The 17,595-nt window shown below is 33.7% G+C and overlaps 3 protein-coding genes across 8 annotated transcripts in view; all 3 read left to right on the top strand.

Moving 5' to 3' along the window:
* LOC105328525 (zinc finger MIZ domain-containing protein 1) overlaps positions 1-5,344 on the top strand; it is a 55,088-nt gene extending 49,744 nt beyond the window's left edge. For all 6 annotated transcript variants that reach the window (XM_066089321.1, XM_066089319.1, XM_066089320.1 and 3 more), the window contains 8 exons: positions 105-240; positions 498-708; positions 1,031-1,136; positions 1,447-1,666; positions 1,790-1,941; positions 2,873-3,007; positions 3,096-3,565; positions 3,737-5,344. In XM_066089321.1, coding sequence (XP_065945393.1) covers positions 105-240; positions 498-708; positions 1,031-1,136; positions 1,447-1,666; positions 1,790-1,941; positions 2,873-3,007; positions 3,096-3,565; positions 3,737-3,925 — 1,619 coding nt within the window. In that variant the 3' untranslated portion in view covers positions 3,926-5,344. The remainder of the gene's footprint in view (positions 1-104; positions 241-497; positions 709-1,030; positions 1,137-1,446; positions 1,667-1,789; positions 1,942-2,872; positions 3,008-3,095; positions 3,566-3,736) is intronic.
* A 3,116-nt stretch (positions 5,345-8,460) lies between these two features.
* On the top strand, positions 8,461-10,358 carry LOC105328524 (UPAR/Ly6 domain-containing protein bou). Its single transcript, XM_011429442.4, has 3 exons — positions 8,461-8,618; positions 8,904-9,056; positions 9,385-10,358. Exons 1-3 carry the CDS (start codon positions 8,564-8,566, stop codon positions 9,582-9,584), a joined length of 408 nt encoding a protein of 135 aa, XP_011427744.3. The 5' UTR covers positions 8,461-8,563; the 3' UTR covers positions 9,585-10,358.
* Positions 10,359-12,916: 2,558 nt separating this feature from the next.
* On the top strand, positions 12,917-16,255 carry LOC105328523 (uncharacterized). The gene is made up of 5 exons (XM_011429441.4): positions 12,917-13,085; positions 14,483-14,518; positions 14,636-14,782; positions 15,076-15,230; positions 16,136-16,255. The coding sequence occupies exons 1-5, from the start codon at positions 12,989-12,991 to the stop codon at positions 16,238-16,240; spliced, it is 540 nt and encodes a 179-aa protein (XP_011427743.2). The 5' UTR covers positions 12,917-12,988; the 3' UTR covers positions 16,241-16,255.
* The last annotated feature ends 1,340 nt before the right edge of the window (positions 16,256-17,595 follow it).

Below are 17,595 nucleotides of genomic sequence, written 5' to 3'. Positions count from 1 at the left end.
TTAACAAAAACTTTACATCAAGTAATTGGTCCCAGGTATTTTTATCATTGAGTAAACACTTACAAGTATATGCTCTAGTTAAATCTGAACTCTTACATTTTCAGATCCCGAAGAGCTGCGCCTTACCTTTCCTGTGAGGGACGGTGTAGTCCTCCCTCCCTTCCGCCTGGAGCATAACCTGGCGGTCAGCAACCACGTCTTCCATCTCCGCGACTCTGTCTATCAGACTCTCATGTGGAGGTGCTTACTTTTTATTGCCTCTATTTGGTGAATTTTAAGTGTTTGATATCATTTAGGGAAAAGAAATCAAGAATATTAAAAATGTCTCCTGGATGGCAAGAACAGCTCACTGTAAAACTTAAATTTGTTAAATCAGATATATCACAGAAATAAGGCAAACTCTGATGCATTTGGAGATGTGAATAGGAAAAGAATATGGCATTGAGATCTACCACTAGGTGCTTGAATTGTGAAACTTTTCATTATTTCCATTTCAGATCTGACCTTGAATTACAGCTTAAATGTTTTCATCATGAGGATAGGCAGATGAACACAAACTGGCCAGCGTCTGTGACAGTTAGTGTCAATGCTAATCCCCTGAACATTGAACGTGGCGAGAACAAGACCTCACATAAACCTCTGTACCTCAAAGATGTCTGCCAGCCAGGCAGAAACACCATCCAGATCACAGTCACTGCATGTTGTTGTGTAAGACAATCCTGTCATTTAAACAATATCATTGACTATGCAACCTGTACATCCTCAACTTTCAATAGAATATCTTGCCAACCAATTTTGATGAATCATGGTGGTATAAACATGAATTAACTCCACATTTTTATGCTTGAAAATTATACTATAGAAATAATTTTCTCTAAAGGTAAAACAATAAATGTATAATATATTTGAGGTAAATTCTGCTGTGAATTAGCCAGAAAGAAACTACATATTCTGATCCTTGTATGAACAATTTTGGACTGCATCTTTCAAACAAGTTTCCTTTGATGATGTTGTGTTTTGTTTGTTTCAGTCTCACCTATTTGTGCTACAGTTGGTTCACCGGCCCAGTGTACGGTCTGTGTTACAGGGATTGCTGAAGAAACGCCTTCTTCCTGCAGAGCACTGTATCACAAAAAGTAGGTCCAAAGCGGAAAGACAACCAAAGAGTTCATGCTGTATTTAAACCTTTTTAGCCCCTCTGATCAATGCAAAGCATTCGATGATAATTGCAAAATAGCAAGACAATGAATAAATCTTCTGTAGCTGCTCTGGAAAAGTAGGCAACATAATATTAAAGTGAATTTTAAAAGAAGGTTCCTTAACCAATAAAAGGAAAGTTTGATTGATGGTTATTTGATACATTGTGTTACTTTTGCATATCCATTGGTTAATCGTTCTGTTTGAACTATCATTTTGCTTATTTTTGATTTTATTCTTTTTTCCCAGTCAAACGAAACTTTACAAGTGTGACAAATAACAGCAGCTTAAATGGTGAGGATGGAGTTGAGCAGACTGCCATCAAAGTGTCACTTAAATGTCCAATCACATTCCGGCGGATTATGTTGCCTGCTCGAGGCCACGAGTGTAAACACATACAATGCTTTGATCTTGAATCGTACTTACAGCTGAACACGGAGCGTGGTTCCTGGCGGTGCCCGGTTTGTAGGTACGTGTTGTCCTTCATTGAAATGATTGGGTTATAACAACAAGTAATTAAAATGATACACCGTTGCTTGTCTTGTATCGTTTTTGTCAAGAATCAAAACTGATCAGATGTTCTAAATTGCAGTAAAACAGCATTACTGGAAGGTTTGGAGATCGACCAATACATCTGGGGTATCTTAACAAATCTTCAGACCACAGAATTTGAGGAAGTCACAATAGACCCAATGGCAGCTTGGAAACCTGTCCAGCATAAAACCGTTAAGGAGGAAGACACAGGTCTGTGCTAGCTCCTAGATCAACAAAAAAGGACCTAGAAGTGATCAATTTTCTAGAATTCATAGTTTGCCGGGAAAGATAAAGCTAGCATTGCTACCTTGCTTTTCTACCCATTATTTGGTATCAAAGTAACAGAGTCTTAGACTTTTAGGTTAGGGATATCAATAGTTGAATTTAATAATTGGGGGTTTTAAAGTCAAGTACATATTTTGGGGTTATAAGTTGAGTGCAAGTTGATTTCCTTGAAACTGTATGTCCTGCTGTTTTAAACAAAAAGTATAAAATAACTTAAAATTACTAGATGAATTTGATTTTTAAAAAATTTGGAAAATAATTTTATATTAATATCTGTTCTGAAATGCTCTGGCTTTTTCCTTTCTTTGTGTGACACTTATACATGTTTAATATTTAGCTGTATATATATATATCACCTTCATTCAAACATGTTTCGGTCAAAGCTTAATTATTGACACATGTCTGACCAACAGTCAAAATTCTCAGTGAAAAAACTTAAATGAACTAAATTGATTGATATTTAAAATATTTAAAAAAAAGAATCCAAACAACATAGAATTAACCTTAGATCTGTCTCCTCATCACCAGTAATCATGAGTACTTTCATTCAAAACTTAGTTCTACAAAGTCAAAAGAGATTTTTAACACCAGTAGGTCAGCCACTTAATGAAACACATAGAGGCACCGGTGCCTGGAACAGTTCTCTAGGTCAAGAATTAATTAAATATGAACTGAATGATTTTGGTTTATTATCTTTTAATGATTAACAATACTATAAGCTTTTTTAATTGTTGTTTTCATGATCTTTTATTGCCATTTTTGCTTTTATGTGCACTTTATTTATATTGACTTTAAATTGGGATTGTTTATTTCTGAGAGACTGTCTATTGACCTTCTTCTGTTTGCAACATTTCAGGTGATAACTCCTGTGGCGGTCGGTGGGTCAAGGCCATGTCTCCCTCCAGCATGCAGCTGCCCACCATGAGTACCTGGGACATGATGGGGGGTGGTCGACAAGCAGCATCACCATTCTCCATGAACTCAGGGCAAGGTATGTGTTAGAACAATGCTCGCATGAGGTCCTCATTTAGAGTGGTGTTGTAAAGCTTGATTTTATATTACAATATTTAATATTACAGGATCACAATATCCAGGAATGCCAAACGAGAGCATGCCAAATGGTCCTGTTAGTGCAGGTTATACCCACCCGGGTCCCCCCTCAGACTACAGTTCCCCACTCACACACATGTCAGAAAGCATAAACAATATCACCAATGGAAATTCAATGAACAGTGTGAGTTCCATGAACAGTGTGCCACAAAGTGACTCTTCCTCTCAAATGACTCATAATTCAGGACAATATGTTCCTGTGTCAGGGGACCAGGGTATGCCCACTTTACGGCACCCTGATCAAAACAGTATGAACAGTCACATGACTCCCTCCAGCCAATCATCACAAAGCATGAGTAACGGCAGCCATCAATTAGATCACCAATCACCTCCTAGCAATCAGAATCATTCATCAGGGGCAGACAACTGCAATTCAATAGAGGATATCAACTTGGATCCTTCAACAATTATGAATGACAGTCAGAGTAATAACTTAGATGTAAGTACTTCTTAAAACAAACTGATGATTTGTGTGAAAAATCATTGCAGTCTTGTGAAGGTTAATAATCACAGTAGAAATTAATCTATGATCTTGTGTTTTCTGTCTTCAATATTTATGAGAATTAATGTTATAGATCCTAACTGGTGCTTTTGATCTCTTTTTCTATAGCTCCAGCTAGAAAATTTTGGTGATCCTATTGAACTGTTATCATATCTGGGACCACCAGAGAGTTCCGGGAATGACTCACCGGGAACACAGAACACAAATACAAACAACAGCAATTCAACGTCCACAAACAATCAAACCTCAACAAGTGCCAATAGCAATAATGATGATTTGTTGGCATTGTTTGAATAAAAAACAACAGTTAACTGATTCTAAGTATTAACGGAGCTGCAGTGTGGGGGGCACTCAGCAGACCAAGAGGACTGGTCAGTGACAATTCCAGTTCTCTGTAATCATTGGCCAGTTGTATGACAGATCTGCAATGTTGGGGATCTAATTGAGCCTGGACTCGTGTTTATGGTATTGATACTGAACATCAACTTGCCTGGACTTGATGTTATATTTATTTTGTGACTTTGTTGAGGGTACACTTGTTGTCTCTCATTCAATTTGTGCATTAAAACTGCAGCCTCTTGGGGCAGCACTTCAAAACAACAGGTCTTGTGATATCCACATCGTTTTGATTCATTGAACCTGTTGTAAGTTGTCCATTGACTTGTTTGGTCGGATTCTCTGTGAAGTCCTAGCAATGTTTCTGTAGGACTCCACTGTATAGGCAGCAAATACATAAGAAAGAGTTTTCTGTTGAAGATCTTGATATGTTCCTGAGAAGTACTGTACCTTTTCTTTGCCTTTGTAAGCTGTTCTTAGCACCTTATTTTGTGCTCAATGTTTTATGCTCATTTTTAAGTTTTTATCAGATTTAGTACAAGGATTATGTTATCTTATCTCCATTGTATCAACAGTTATAAGGAACTTGATTTCATTTCATGGTCAGACTACAGATTTCTGTTATTTGTGTCTTCCTTTGTTATTTTACAATAAGCACAACAACGCAATACACATTTATACGACAGAGGTCCCTGTACTGAATCCTAAGCATTCACAAAAAATAACTACTTGATGTAAATATTCATGACCAAACAAAAAATAGAAATGTATATGTACTTTCTACACGAGCAGATTATCATATTCATATGGTAAAAACAGCTTTGAACTCAAAACGCAAGTTGATATACAGTATTAAATTGTATACATTTATCATAGTGCAAGTTGTAAAATTTATGCATGAAGGGTGTCATGCAAACGATTTTGAGCAATCTACCCTTCTTTTCACTTTGTTTTTGGCAAATTTTCAAGTGCAATATTAGACAAAGAGGTATTTACTGTAATCATTTTTCTGTTGCAAAGTTATTTTTGGTAGAATTTTTTGTTTGAATTATTTTTTTATTTCATATGACCAAAGGACAAGGCTTTTTGATGGAAGGGAGTGGTCTCCATGACTGTTCTCTTTCTTTCTTTCTTTTTCTCTCTCTCTCTGTATCAGGTACAATCTATGAGGGACAATACAGATCTTGTGACAATTGTTTTATTATTTAAATTTTGTATATTTATTATTATTATTATTATTTAATTTTCATGATATGAAAATGAATCGTGTCCATGGCAAATATTCTTTTGTGTCCAAGTTCCGAAGTAGATTAGTAATGTACATAGATTATATATATATATCTATATATTATAAATACAAAATATATGTTATGTTTTATATTGTGTTTTAGACATCTTTTGCTGCCCTTCTTCATCAAGTGATGAATCATGACGGGTACATACACGCGAGTGATGACAAAGTTTTGAATGTCATTGTAATAGTTGATAGAAGTCAACATTATGCACATGATAGATGGAACTATCAAAATCTGCAAATAAGTGATATCCTTACAGAAACTCATTTCTTTGGTGCGGTCTTTGTGAGCTATTCCCATTGATTAAGCCACAAAGCTGACACTGATGTCTTCTGTAGTAGGAAGCTTTTAATTTTTGTTCATAGCTTTCTCATTGGCCATTTTTTGTTGAATATTTTCTTTACAAAGCATACATCTTATATCTTTCTGAATTTAAGGGAACAGACTTAAAACATTAGTGTATAATCAAAAGTTCTATTTGTGGACAAGCGGCAGGCTATGTGCAATCATGATTTGTAGTTGCCATGGCAACCTGACAACACTGGATTGTAATTTAGTCCCCCTTATATGTGATCGTTATTTTAAAATTAATAAAAAAACAACAAATGAATAAATTTTCAGGTTTTAAATTTTTATTGAACTGGGAGTCTTGCAGATTTATATATTGATGGCATATACATGTATCGGTAGCAGTGATCGGCGTTTGTACGTACATGTACTTTAGGCCTATATGATTCTGCAAAATGCAGGAAAATGATTGACCCTAAGTATCACTGAGGAGTAGTTGAATGACCAGTATTCAGATAATTTGAACAAATGATAAACACATGTGGAACAGTAATCATGGGGTTCTCTACCTTCCATTATGAATTAAAATTCGGCACGTTAAAGGTCATTAAGACCTGAATGTTATTTTTTTTAAAAGAACAAAAGGTCCATTCGTTCCTGATTGTGATAAGATTAGCAGGTATAGTAGTACCATGCGGGTTTCCTAGAAATAAATGATCCAAATCTGCATTAAAAAATGACACATAAGTCTCAGAATATATGAGCAATGAGTTTATAGTTTTTCAACTATCAAGGGCGACTTAATATTGATACAAAAGCTGCTCTTTATATTTCCCATTCATTATTAACAATAAAACAAAAGGCTTCAATTTTTTTAAACTGTAAAGTGTCTGTTGGAATGTTATTTCTTACTTTTGTAACGAAGAGACTTACATGTGATATATGTACCAGCTGATGCATCTTTGTATATATACTCGCGAATAATTTCTTTTAAGCTGTTTCCAGCTTGTATAACATTTTTAGCAAATGCGCAAAAGCATTTTGGGCATCTGGCAGTAAGCAGTCAGTGACAATTGGCTGTCTTTTATGGAATTCCATATAACAGACACTTTACATTGGAAAAAAATTGAAACATTTTGTGTTGTTGTTATATGGGAAATACAAATTAATCACAGAGCTTTGTATCGGTATTCACCAGTGTATATGAAAAATTTAATAATTGCAGGTTCTCCGAATATGTGCAATGTTGGCCATTAAGTCGCCCATGACGGGAGTGAAATGGCTGAATCTGAAATATTAAATTTATTTCCTAACGAGACCATTAAGATTTTTATTAGAAAAAAATGCATAATGCGCAAGTAGATAAGATCCGTGCAACAGAGTACAAGTACAGGTATGCAAGATATCAATGCAAAATGCGCGTTTCCCATTAAAAAAAATTTCGTTTAGCATATAATAGATTATTTTTTTATGACACAAGATTAATTAGAATAAATTTTAAAATTGCAATTTCAGACAAAAATATTTACATTTATTCGAGTATGATTCCCTCTATTTCTTACGGAAACTTATAGTTTATCCTTAGCTCTATGAAAATAGCCAAACTGAAATTTACACTCTCCGTTTATCGATTGGTCGAAACCTACAGCGACGGAAATTGACAGGACTGAGATCTACACGCCCCGTTTATCGACTGGTCGAAACCTGCATCGACCTATTAAGAAGTATCAAATAACCACGATGATGTCAGACTCAAATTCCCATAGGAGACGATTTGGCTCTTTCTTTTAGCTAACGGTCTGATTTACATTAACAGTAATAATTTAGTAAATTTTACTTACTTTTTACATTCAATTTATTTAGAAAATATTTAAATATATAAAAAATAATATCATTTTTTGATGAATCACGCAGGTTATGAAGGTAGCGATCTGTGCAGAAATTTTTTACAAAACTCGCATTGCGGGTTGTGTATTTTTAACAGTTTAACCGGGTTTCTCATGGGAAAAATCCGATTATTGAAATTCTGAAAATGGCGGGCGGGCGGCTGCCAAAAGGGTACCCTCATTGTAAGGATAACTCCTCCTTCAGTTTTCAAGATAGGAAGTTGTTCTTTTGCAGATCAATTGTACATATATCAGAGGTGTGCAAATTGCTAGGATTTTGATTTCTGATTATTTATAATAAAAATTCGAGCTGTTGAACTTAGTCATTCTTTGGCAAAATATTACCTATAGGGTATCCCTATTTTACGGATATGTGCATATTGCTAGGATTTTGATTTCTTATAATTTATGATAAAATTACCAGCTGTTGAACTTGGTCATTTTTTTTTTTTTTTTTTTTTTTTTTACAAAATAATGCCTATAGAGTAACCCTATTGTACGGATTTTTCTTTTTTTAATTGTAATTTACAATATTGGTTTACATTGGGCTATGCGCAACATATATTACCAAAAAAAATTCGCTGGGAATGACAGGAAATGCATCAATGTTATCCAGGAATGGTCACCTTGGTTTCAGAAATAAGCATATCAAAACTTACAGTAGTGGGGCAATGAAACATTAATTTTATAAAACAAAATTTCATAGCATCACATAGAGTGCTTATCGGAGCGATAAATTCAAATGCAATTTCAAAATCATTCTCAATTAATTGTCTGAATGTCTTCGAACATATCAACAATTGGCCTATCCTTTTCATATCGCAACAGCCGAATACTTCGGAGTTGCTACACAAAAAGGTGGTCGACCCGATGGGCAAAGTGTGCTCTGGTTTCTAATTCTGGGATTATGTGACTGTTATTTATTTATTTGATTATTTGTTTGTTTTTCCTTTAAAGTGAAGATAAAATGATACGCTGTATTTGGATTCGTGTAAAAACATAGTATTTTAAAAATATTCCTGATTATCGCCCCTTGATGATTCACACAGGTATGTATAGGTGTCGCTTTCGTCACAGGTAAACCGGAAGACATTTTCGTAGAATGTGATTCAAAAACAAACTTGATAAAGATGCATAAAATAAGTCTTCTACAAACGTTGATGGTCCTGGCTTCTGCCTCAACAGGTAACCACTATTCTTCTCTATTTATTTCTTTGTCACACCTGTAGAAACTGAATCTTGATCACATACCTGTTCAAAGCCTAAAGTGCGATGTTTAGAAGTTTGTGTTGATATCTTGCACATCGTACAAGTATCACAATGTGATCACTAAACGAAAAGTAAATGTTTAGTTAGCGTCGACTTTATTGAAAATCTATTATCGATTTATGGGGCTCTGATGGAGTTTGAATTTTCAAAGACAATTGAAATGCTCAGATTATTTTGTGATCAGATTGTATTGTGTTTCAGTTTTTGGATTGGATTGTTACCAATGTAACTCAACATTAGATTCGAACTGTCAAGACCGATTCAACCATGATCAAAGTATCAACCCAATTCGGTCCACCAAGTGCACAGTGTACAACTCTCGCTACTGCATCAAGATAACAGGCGTGTGGGGAGGTAAGATATTGCCAATACAAATAATTTACATTCAAGACTTAGAGGTACGTGCATATTTTTGGCAAACTACAATATAATGATGAATTTTTGGCAATTCGACTTTTTTGGCATGTTTATCAAAACAGGGTACACTCAGAAATGTCGAATTTCTTATATGTGATTTATAGCATGAAAACCTAAAGGACAAAATTATTTCAAAGGCTTTAGAAACCCAGCAGCTATAAGGAACTACTAAACATTATTTGAGTCAAAATAAAATTCTGTATTGTTTGTGGATTCAGAATATATTTTGTAGAGAAATGACAGTGTTTTAATTGGCTTATTTCAGGTATTGTGGGGACCCATCGGTTCTGCAGTGCCCGTGACCTGGGTGACCAGTGCCAGGACTTGTCTTACCCTGACCACGACCGCTTGTACCGTGCCTGTGTATACAGCTGTACCAGCGATGACTGTAACTCCGCCCCCTTTCGTGCACCCTCCATTTTACTGTCACTTGTAGGACTGCTTCTGATGATATTATTCCGTTAACCGTCCGTTACTAACTTGTATAATATATCATTTATTTCAAACAAAATGTGATCCAGGATTATTATGAAAAGAAGAAAACATAAATGCATGGAGATACATGACTTTCAGTCATTTTAACCTTAAACAACTACAACATTGCTGGAACTTAATTTATCAGGAAAACAGGGAGTGCAATTTAATCAGATAATACAGGATCCATATAAGTTTTGATAAGAATACATAAGGTAGTCAAAAATAAAACGATGCTCCATATATATTTGTAAACATGTATATATTTTCATCATTTTTTATAATATCTATGCAAACTTCACCACTGTTTCATTGATGATCTTTCATCTGTATGTTTCCATTAATGTAACATGTTCTTAATTTTAACCATATATTTTCATTCTGAAATTTAAAAAAAAAAAAAGATGTGGAAAATCTGAGATATTTGATATGGGGAGGGAACGACGGATAATGGAAGCTGGAGGATCATCATTGTTCATTCTCTTGTTTCTTTAAGTTTGTAAAATCATATTCAGGAGAAAATATGCCTTATTTTATCACATAATCATGTCATTTGATGTTGTATGAAAGAGAAAGCTTGTTACTATATACATTTACATGAATGTACTATATTTACATATTTATGATAGTGTGTACTGGATTTCAGTTATACCTGTGCCATTTCCATGTAAATTTCCATGATCCTTTTGTATGTATTTTGTACCTTTCATTTTTACAATGTAAACATGACTGTATATAGATCTATAAACCTGCCTAAACAACATACCGGTAGTATGGTTTTTTTGTTTTGTTTTGGGGGGGGGGGTGATATTTGATTTGAGAAAATAATACAGAAGTGCAAAAGATAAGGCAACTTGCGTATGTAGAGATGTACTTTAATCAGATTGGCCTCATCAACTGATATTGCTGACTGTCGGCATGTTTCGTAATGTACATTAGTAAGACATGGTAAAATTAGCATGCTCACTGGAAAATGGTGAGTACTATTTTATGAGTAAAGTTTTCATATTAACATTTTTTAAATTACAATTATGCAATTTAATTTATGGAGTTAAAAACACCATTTAAATGACTTCAGAGTGAGAGTGCAGTATAGGTATGCAAACATTTTTGACTGCAGTCGCATACTTACATACTTAAAAGCGATGTTGCCTATAGCCCTATGGAATTTAGTACACCCACAACATTTCAACATTATCTACCGGTAAATCAAATTTCGATTGAAATAGAACCATTTTAACAAGACCTTGGACTTTCAACAGGGCGTAGCTATCTATTCCTTGCGTCAAAACAAGTTAAAATTGACGCGGTTTCAAGCGAAATATGCATCGATTGTGTTGTCTTAGCTCAAAAGCCAGACAAATCTTGTTGATTTCAAAAAGTCAAGGCTGTGTGGCTAGCAATGAAATAGACAGGCCTACGTCACAATGCTGTTTGACACAACTACCCAAAGTCCAAGCTCTTGTTAAAATGGTTCTAGATGCCAACTTAACCATTACCAGTGTCAGCAGAATTTTGACTATTGAATTTTATCTGATATTTTTTATTGCCTACTTTTTTCCTTTTTATTTAATATCATGAAAATTCGTATGTATATTTTATTTACGTTGTTGCCCAAAGGTCGCTAAAACATTCTAACCCGCTTCTTCTTATCCAGAAAATTCAAATTCAAGCAACACGTAACCAACACATTTGTATGCACCGTGTAAATATGATAAAAACGGAATTCAAAATTAATAATTATATATACATATTTAAAATATACATGTATATAAAATATTAGCCCCCTCCCCATCCAAATAAAGAATTTTGACTGTTGAATTTTTATATTCTTTGTGTAGTTGGTTTTAGTTTATGATATCAAAATTGTACTCTCAATATTTTTTTAATTTAAGTCGCTCATCAAAACTAGTGAAGTTTTTTTAAGTGAATATAAGGAACAATTTGTAATAGGTTTAAATGCAAATCAATTGCGTTCAATAACCAAACATTGAATTTTTGATAACATTTATGATCTAAATGTATTTTTGTACACAAAGTATTTATACAATGAAACTTATTTACGACCTTTTTTTGTATACAAAATAAAGACGACTTTTGTTTTTAAAAAGTCACCTTCAATGCTATATGAATTTCTAAACTTTACTTAGCATAAGCATACTGATATGTAATATATAAAAGTAATATAAGTGTTCCACAACATTTTGAATAGGTAAATTTGTAGCAAATATGATTCACACGCACAAAGGGAAGACAAAACTGTGTTCATACAAAAGAAATACTGAAAACAGAATTCAGCTGTTAATGTGGGAAACAAAATGATGCATGCTTCAATAATATTATTTTTCATTTATTTGTAATTTAACTCAAATCAAAATATCATATTTTTTGTATTTTTCCATTTAGATGAACAATCAAGTTTTAACTTTGGTGTAATTATATTATATTATAAGGTACCTTGTTAAAGTACCACACTACACCTAGATTCAAGATACTACGCTACAGGATCGCGATTTATTGCATAGGCCTAAATGTTTTGTTAAATTGTTTGTATCGACCGATTTAGTTGAATATCGTCATAGCTCATATTGGTTAAAGTATCGGAAATGTGAATCGCAAAACTGCACATTTTTTGCTTATTTGACTTGTATACTTCATATCCATCATGCTATCTAACAAAATCAAGTGATTTTCTGCTGATTTGAGACTGAAATATTTAGTAAGTCAGTCCAATCCACACTTTGCAAAAGTTGTTCCCCTTTGCGGGGTCAACCCAAAGGTCAAAAGGGAAAAAAACAACTTTTCCCTTCTTTATGCAACCAACTATTTGGACGTCCTGTGAAGAAATCTCTTGGAATTTAATTTATTCCTTCGATGTGTCGGGCAATAACTTGGGGCAATAAAATTCACAGCGGAAACAGATTTCTAATGTCAATTGACGAAGTTACAACCCTCTAAACTACAAAGGCTACTGTGAGAAATATATGGGTTTTTCCCCAAAGATGGCGGCCAAGGGACATAACTTTTGTAAAGTGTGGATTGGTCTATACAGGGACGTATATACGTCCCTGGTCTATATGATGCAAAATGACAGTTCGTTTAGTTTTCACTTATATCATTGGGAGGGGGGGGTAGAAATGCTTTAAAAACTTCAATTTTATTGTTAGATTGTTATTTTCTCTCCAATTTTTAAGTTAGTAGGCTTCCATACCATTCAGCTTTTCTGTTAGATGCCACTATAGACTTTCGTTATATATTGATATTTAACATACAAAATTCTTTTGAAATAGATCGAATATTCTAAGTAAATCTTAACCTAAATCATTTGAACACGTACACTTCCGGTGTCATAGTAAACAACGCTGAACTTGTCCGAAGAGCTTTAAAGTTGAAAGATGCTGTTAAAGGCCTTTTTGTCTCTCATTTTTCTGGGTATAGTTGTGACAGGATCTTTTGCAAAGGAAACCTCAAAAGAATCAAAGCTTACCAAAGGCAAGTATTATGAATGCACGAACACAATATCTGTTGCTTTGAAACATTTTGCTCAGTGAGTCAACCATAGAATATCCGGGATAAAATTAATTTGTGATTGAATCTGAATTTTAGTTCTGAACGTTATAATGAAGATTTTTAGTTACTGCAACGGGTTATACACATTTAAAAGATGGGATATAACCAAAGTATCCAAAGGATAATTCCACTTAAAACATACATATTTGTTTTTCAAGTACATCCTGTTAAATAATGTACCTGTATCCTGTAACATCACAATGTAATGTGTAAGCCTAGCGAGCAGAAATTATGTAGTTGTGGTTACGAATGCTTGGAATTTTTGAATTTTACTCTTTAGATAGACCTTTTCACCATAATAACTAGGCCTAGTCTAAAATATTTGACGTTTTTTTGACATTTTTTTTTTACAATTTTGATATTTAACATGCCAGGAATAAGTCAGAACTGGCGCTGTTCTGAAAAATGGAAATTTACCACCTCCAACTGGATGCGGCATTCTCGGCTCTTTCAAACATTTATGATTTGAATCAAATGTTTCACAACAAACTAATAAAATGAGGATTTTAGTGCTCACTAAAACTGCTTTTATTGGTCCTTACATCCCATTAAAAGGCTGTTGAATACATTCTATCAAACTGTTGAGATTTGTTTTGATTTTGTGCATTTTTGAAATCTTGCGAGAAAACAGGTCAACACATGTTTATAATCAATGTGATTATCAAAATGTGCAGTAGAATATATTTTAATTAAGCTGTATTATTGAGTTTAAATAAATATCTAGCCTAGAATGCCGCTTCCAGTTGGAGGCGGTGAATTTCCAGTTTTCGTAATGGCACCAATTCTGATGTTTTCCTGGCATGTAAAATATCAAAATCATAAAAAATAAAAAAATAAAAAGCCAGGAAAACGTAGGATATTTCGGACTTTCACCATAACTGTGGTACTGCTTTCTTGCAGGGAAAATTGATTTACCTTTCTGAAGTTTTGGTATAAGTAGATAATGAAATGTCATAGAAAAAACAATTGATGTAACAAATTATTTCACCAAACTTTTTCAAATTTTTCAAAAAAATTATAATGCTAGACAAATCTTTTGTGGACAGATTGCAGTTTAATAACATTCATATTTGGGAAAAAATAAATTTGTGATCTTAATTCCCGTTCAAGCTATTTTGGCTAAAATTTCAATTTATGCAGTTTTTCAGCAAAATTGTCTTGCATGGAATTAGAATATCTAATATATTAATATAAAGTAAATTGCATCATCCAGAATTCATTGGCATTGGAGTCAAAGTTCATTAAATATTTTGTGTCTCTGAACTAATATTGTATGTTTGAGCTCAATTTTGAAAAGAAATAAATATTATATTTTTCAGAGGGCATTTGTGCAGGATGTCAAGCTACAGTTAAAGGTAAAAATCAATCAATCATGACTATGTAACATGACAACTGTGGACCAATTACAATATATAGCTCTACTTTGGATACGCTATTTTGTTAAAGGTTATAATTTTTATTCGCTATAACAGAATTGTCCAGAACTCTGAAGCATGTGACCAGTGAACCAATCAGTCAGCGAGTCCCAGTCCTCCTGTCTACTGTCTGTAGGAAAGAGAACTTTAAGACCTATGACATTACACCATCAGTCATAGAAGAAACCTGCAAATTAATGATGAGTAAGCATAATGCAAATTATCTGCTTATTAGGATACAAGCATTTTTTCCTTCAGAGGTCAATAACAGCATATTTGTCAATGTTTTGCTTATTTTATATCGTTTGCTATAATGAGTGACCAAATTTATTACCCGATAATATCTTAAAAGATCAAGGAAATTTTATCTGTTTTGTTCTACTTACTATTTAAGAAATGTTCACAATTGGTTAATCATTCAGAATAAATGAACAGAAGTGAAAATAACTGCATAAAAAGATTCCTTCCATCCAATAATTATGATGTGATTGTTGCAGAGAACAACAGAACAGCGATAGAGGCGACCCTCGTAAACTATTATAATGCCAAGAGTCGCCTAGATCATTCCTACCTTGATATTGTTCAAACAATCTGCAGCGAAGTGACCAGTTTTTGTCCAGGGGGTGGAGGAGCAGCCACTGAAGTCCCTAAGGTGAGGCATTAGTCTTTTAGGACACAAACAGACATGTATGAAAATCTTTAGTACAGCTGATCATTGAAAGCCATCAACCACTGAGTACAGTGAGTTACAGTTGTCTATGGGCACTGGTAATCAAAACTAGGGGGTCTGAATCTGCTTCCATAGCTCCAACATCTAACAGCATCCCATAATGAGTCATTTCAGAATGACCTTTTAATATGAATGAACATGAACAATTCAACCTTCTGTATATGATAATGAAAGTAATTTTACAGCTACATTTCTGATGCTCAGTGGTCTATTTTATGGTAATTACTCTAGTGAATTAGAATATTTCAAATACAGTATAAAACCAAATAAGTAAAAACTATATAGACATCCCCCTATTGACATGTTCCTAGATGGTATATTGTTTTGTTTATTACACGAAACACCTTAGCTTCCTTTACATAGCTGAGAGGTTTCTATGCAAAAGAAACATTTGTCTTCTGATCAACCAGTCAAAATTTTGGCAGCAGCAATTTTATTGGCTAATTGAAAGGTCAGTCTGATGTGACCTCATCGGATATTTTAAAAATGTTTGGATAGCAGTGCAGAATCAGAACATCTATTCTAATTTCATTTGGCCCATATTGATATTGGTACAAATGTAGGTAATATTTACTGGATTGCTAATCAAAACCTTTAAAAACAAAGCAAAATCCTACAAATTTTACAACCCCCTTGACATTATATTTCCGGCTTGTTTAGTAGGCCACCTCTCTCTCTCTTCCTCTCTCTCTCTCAATCTCTCTTTCTCTCTCTCTCTCTCTGATTTCTCTGGTAAATTTGTTAATATCAGATACATGTATGTTTTTGATCTCACATTACGATAGTTGATAAATATTTTAAAGTATATCTTTTTGTTTGCTATACAGAAGGGAGGAGTGGTGTACAACAGGGAGACGGACAGTTTTGATGTGATTCCTGGGGAGAATGTCAAGATGGTTCGACCATCCAAGCAAACCCATGAAGAGTTGTAGAGACTAGACGGGACACCTGCAGGCTTGAAAAACGCAAATCCTTTGACCGTCACCCCCCTTAAAAAAATAATTTTTACGTATAATTTGTGTAGAATATAAAAAGAAGACTTTTCTATCCATTTTATATAGATGATGATAGAGTTCTTATGTACATTGAACCATTGTGTGCTTTTTTATTTAGTTTAAAGTCTCGTTTTTGATGAAATATAGCATAGTCATTTTTAGCAATAATATATGCAGTATTTTCATCATAAGTAACTTGTCATCTGTTCAGCTGTCTTTTTTGGTTTGTGTAAAAAAGCGGAAATTAGATCATCGCAAAATTTACCGGATAAACGGTATCATTAATATTGCTATCCAATAAACATGTATGGTATGTAAATTAAAGTCACTGAATAAGGGTACAATGAAATCATTATCTGCTATAGGCTTAAAGAAATCATTCATTTCACATTAATATACAAATTATCAATATACATTTACATTTCAAAAATATTTATAAACTAGCACTTCTTTCTATTGTTTTGTATTACTATGCATATAAATGTGTGATTATTTTTCCTGAATCTATCCTGTGATACACTATTTATAGATACCTTTTGTATTTTTTTAAGTTTTTATTTTTATAATAAAGTTACAAAACATTTTCATCACGTGAATTTTATGTAATTATGTGCCTCAAAGTAACGGACACAATTTCCCTCTAACTTAAAACTCTGAGCATAGACTGCACAGCACATGCTCTAAACAGCTGTGATGGAGGTTGTATGCTACATAAACCCCATACTCCAGAGCTAGTCAGTAGAGTGTATATACATTAATATTTACATTTTCAACTTTCTAAGTCTGTGATTACATTACGAATCAATTTTGAACCCTAAAACCAAAAAAAACTTCATAAAACATGAGTGACGCAAAATGGGCGTGTCTTATAGCATAACCAAAAAACGGCATGGGCTGCGCCACGTAGTTATACATTGTACATAGCAAGTGCTACATGAAAAAATACTCAAAGAATGATTCCTTATTCCTGAAGTATTTCCTAATGTTGGTGACATAGCTGCCTGGATTTGTTTTTGAGCAATATAATATAAACATACCGGTAATATGCACTAAACATAAAATTCACGTTATATGTTTTTAATTTCCCATTTTGCCACACAGATCGTTATCAAGGTAAATACATATATATATATATGTACATGTAACAGGATGGGAGAAACTAGATGCGATCTCGTTTCAAACAACAAGCAGATCTTCCGTCCAATTTTAAATATCAAATTGCTGATACACGTGCATGACCGATCATTTTAAAATAAAATTTCTAATACATGTATCTAAAAAAAAATATTTTT

The sequence above is a fragment of the Magallana gigas genome, chromosome 7 (genome assembly GCF_963853765.1).
Source record: "Magallana gigas chromosome 7, xbMagGiga1.1, whole genome shotgun sequence".
Taxonomy (NCBI): Eukaryota; Metazoa; Mollusca; class Bivalvia; order Ostreida; family Ostreidae; genus Magallana; species Magallana gigas.
Note: the sequence above shows the minus strand (reverse complement) of the source record. Positions and strands in the feature narration are given on the sequence as shown.

Bases quoted from the DNA above. Each gene is read 5' to 3' on its own strand.
- LOC105328524 (XM_011429442.4), top strand. From the start codon at position 8,564: ATGCATAAAATAAGTCTTCTACAAACGTTGATGGTCCTGGCTTCTGCC. The intron at 8,619-8,903 runs GTAACCACTATT...ATTGTGTTTCAG, and splicing joins CCTGGCTTCTGCCTCAACAG to TTTTTGGATTGGATTGTTAC. The intron at 9,057-9,384 runs GTAAGATATTGC...GGCTTATTTCAG, and splicing joins GATAACAGGCGTGTGGGGAG to GTATTGTGGGGACCCATCGG.
- LOC105328523 (XM_011429441.4), top strand. From the start codon at position 12,989: ATGCTGTTAAAGGCCTTTTTGTCTCTCATTTTTCTGGGTATAGTTGTG. The intron at 14,783-15,075 runs GTAAGCATAATG...TGATTGTTGCAG, and splicing joins AACCTGCAAATTAATGATGA to AGAACAACAGAACAGCGATA. The intron at 15,231-16,135 runs GTGAGGCATTAG...TTTGCTATACAG, and splicing joins CAGCCACTGAAGTCCCTAAG to AAGGGAGGAGTGGTGTACAA.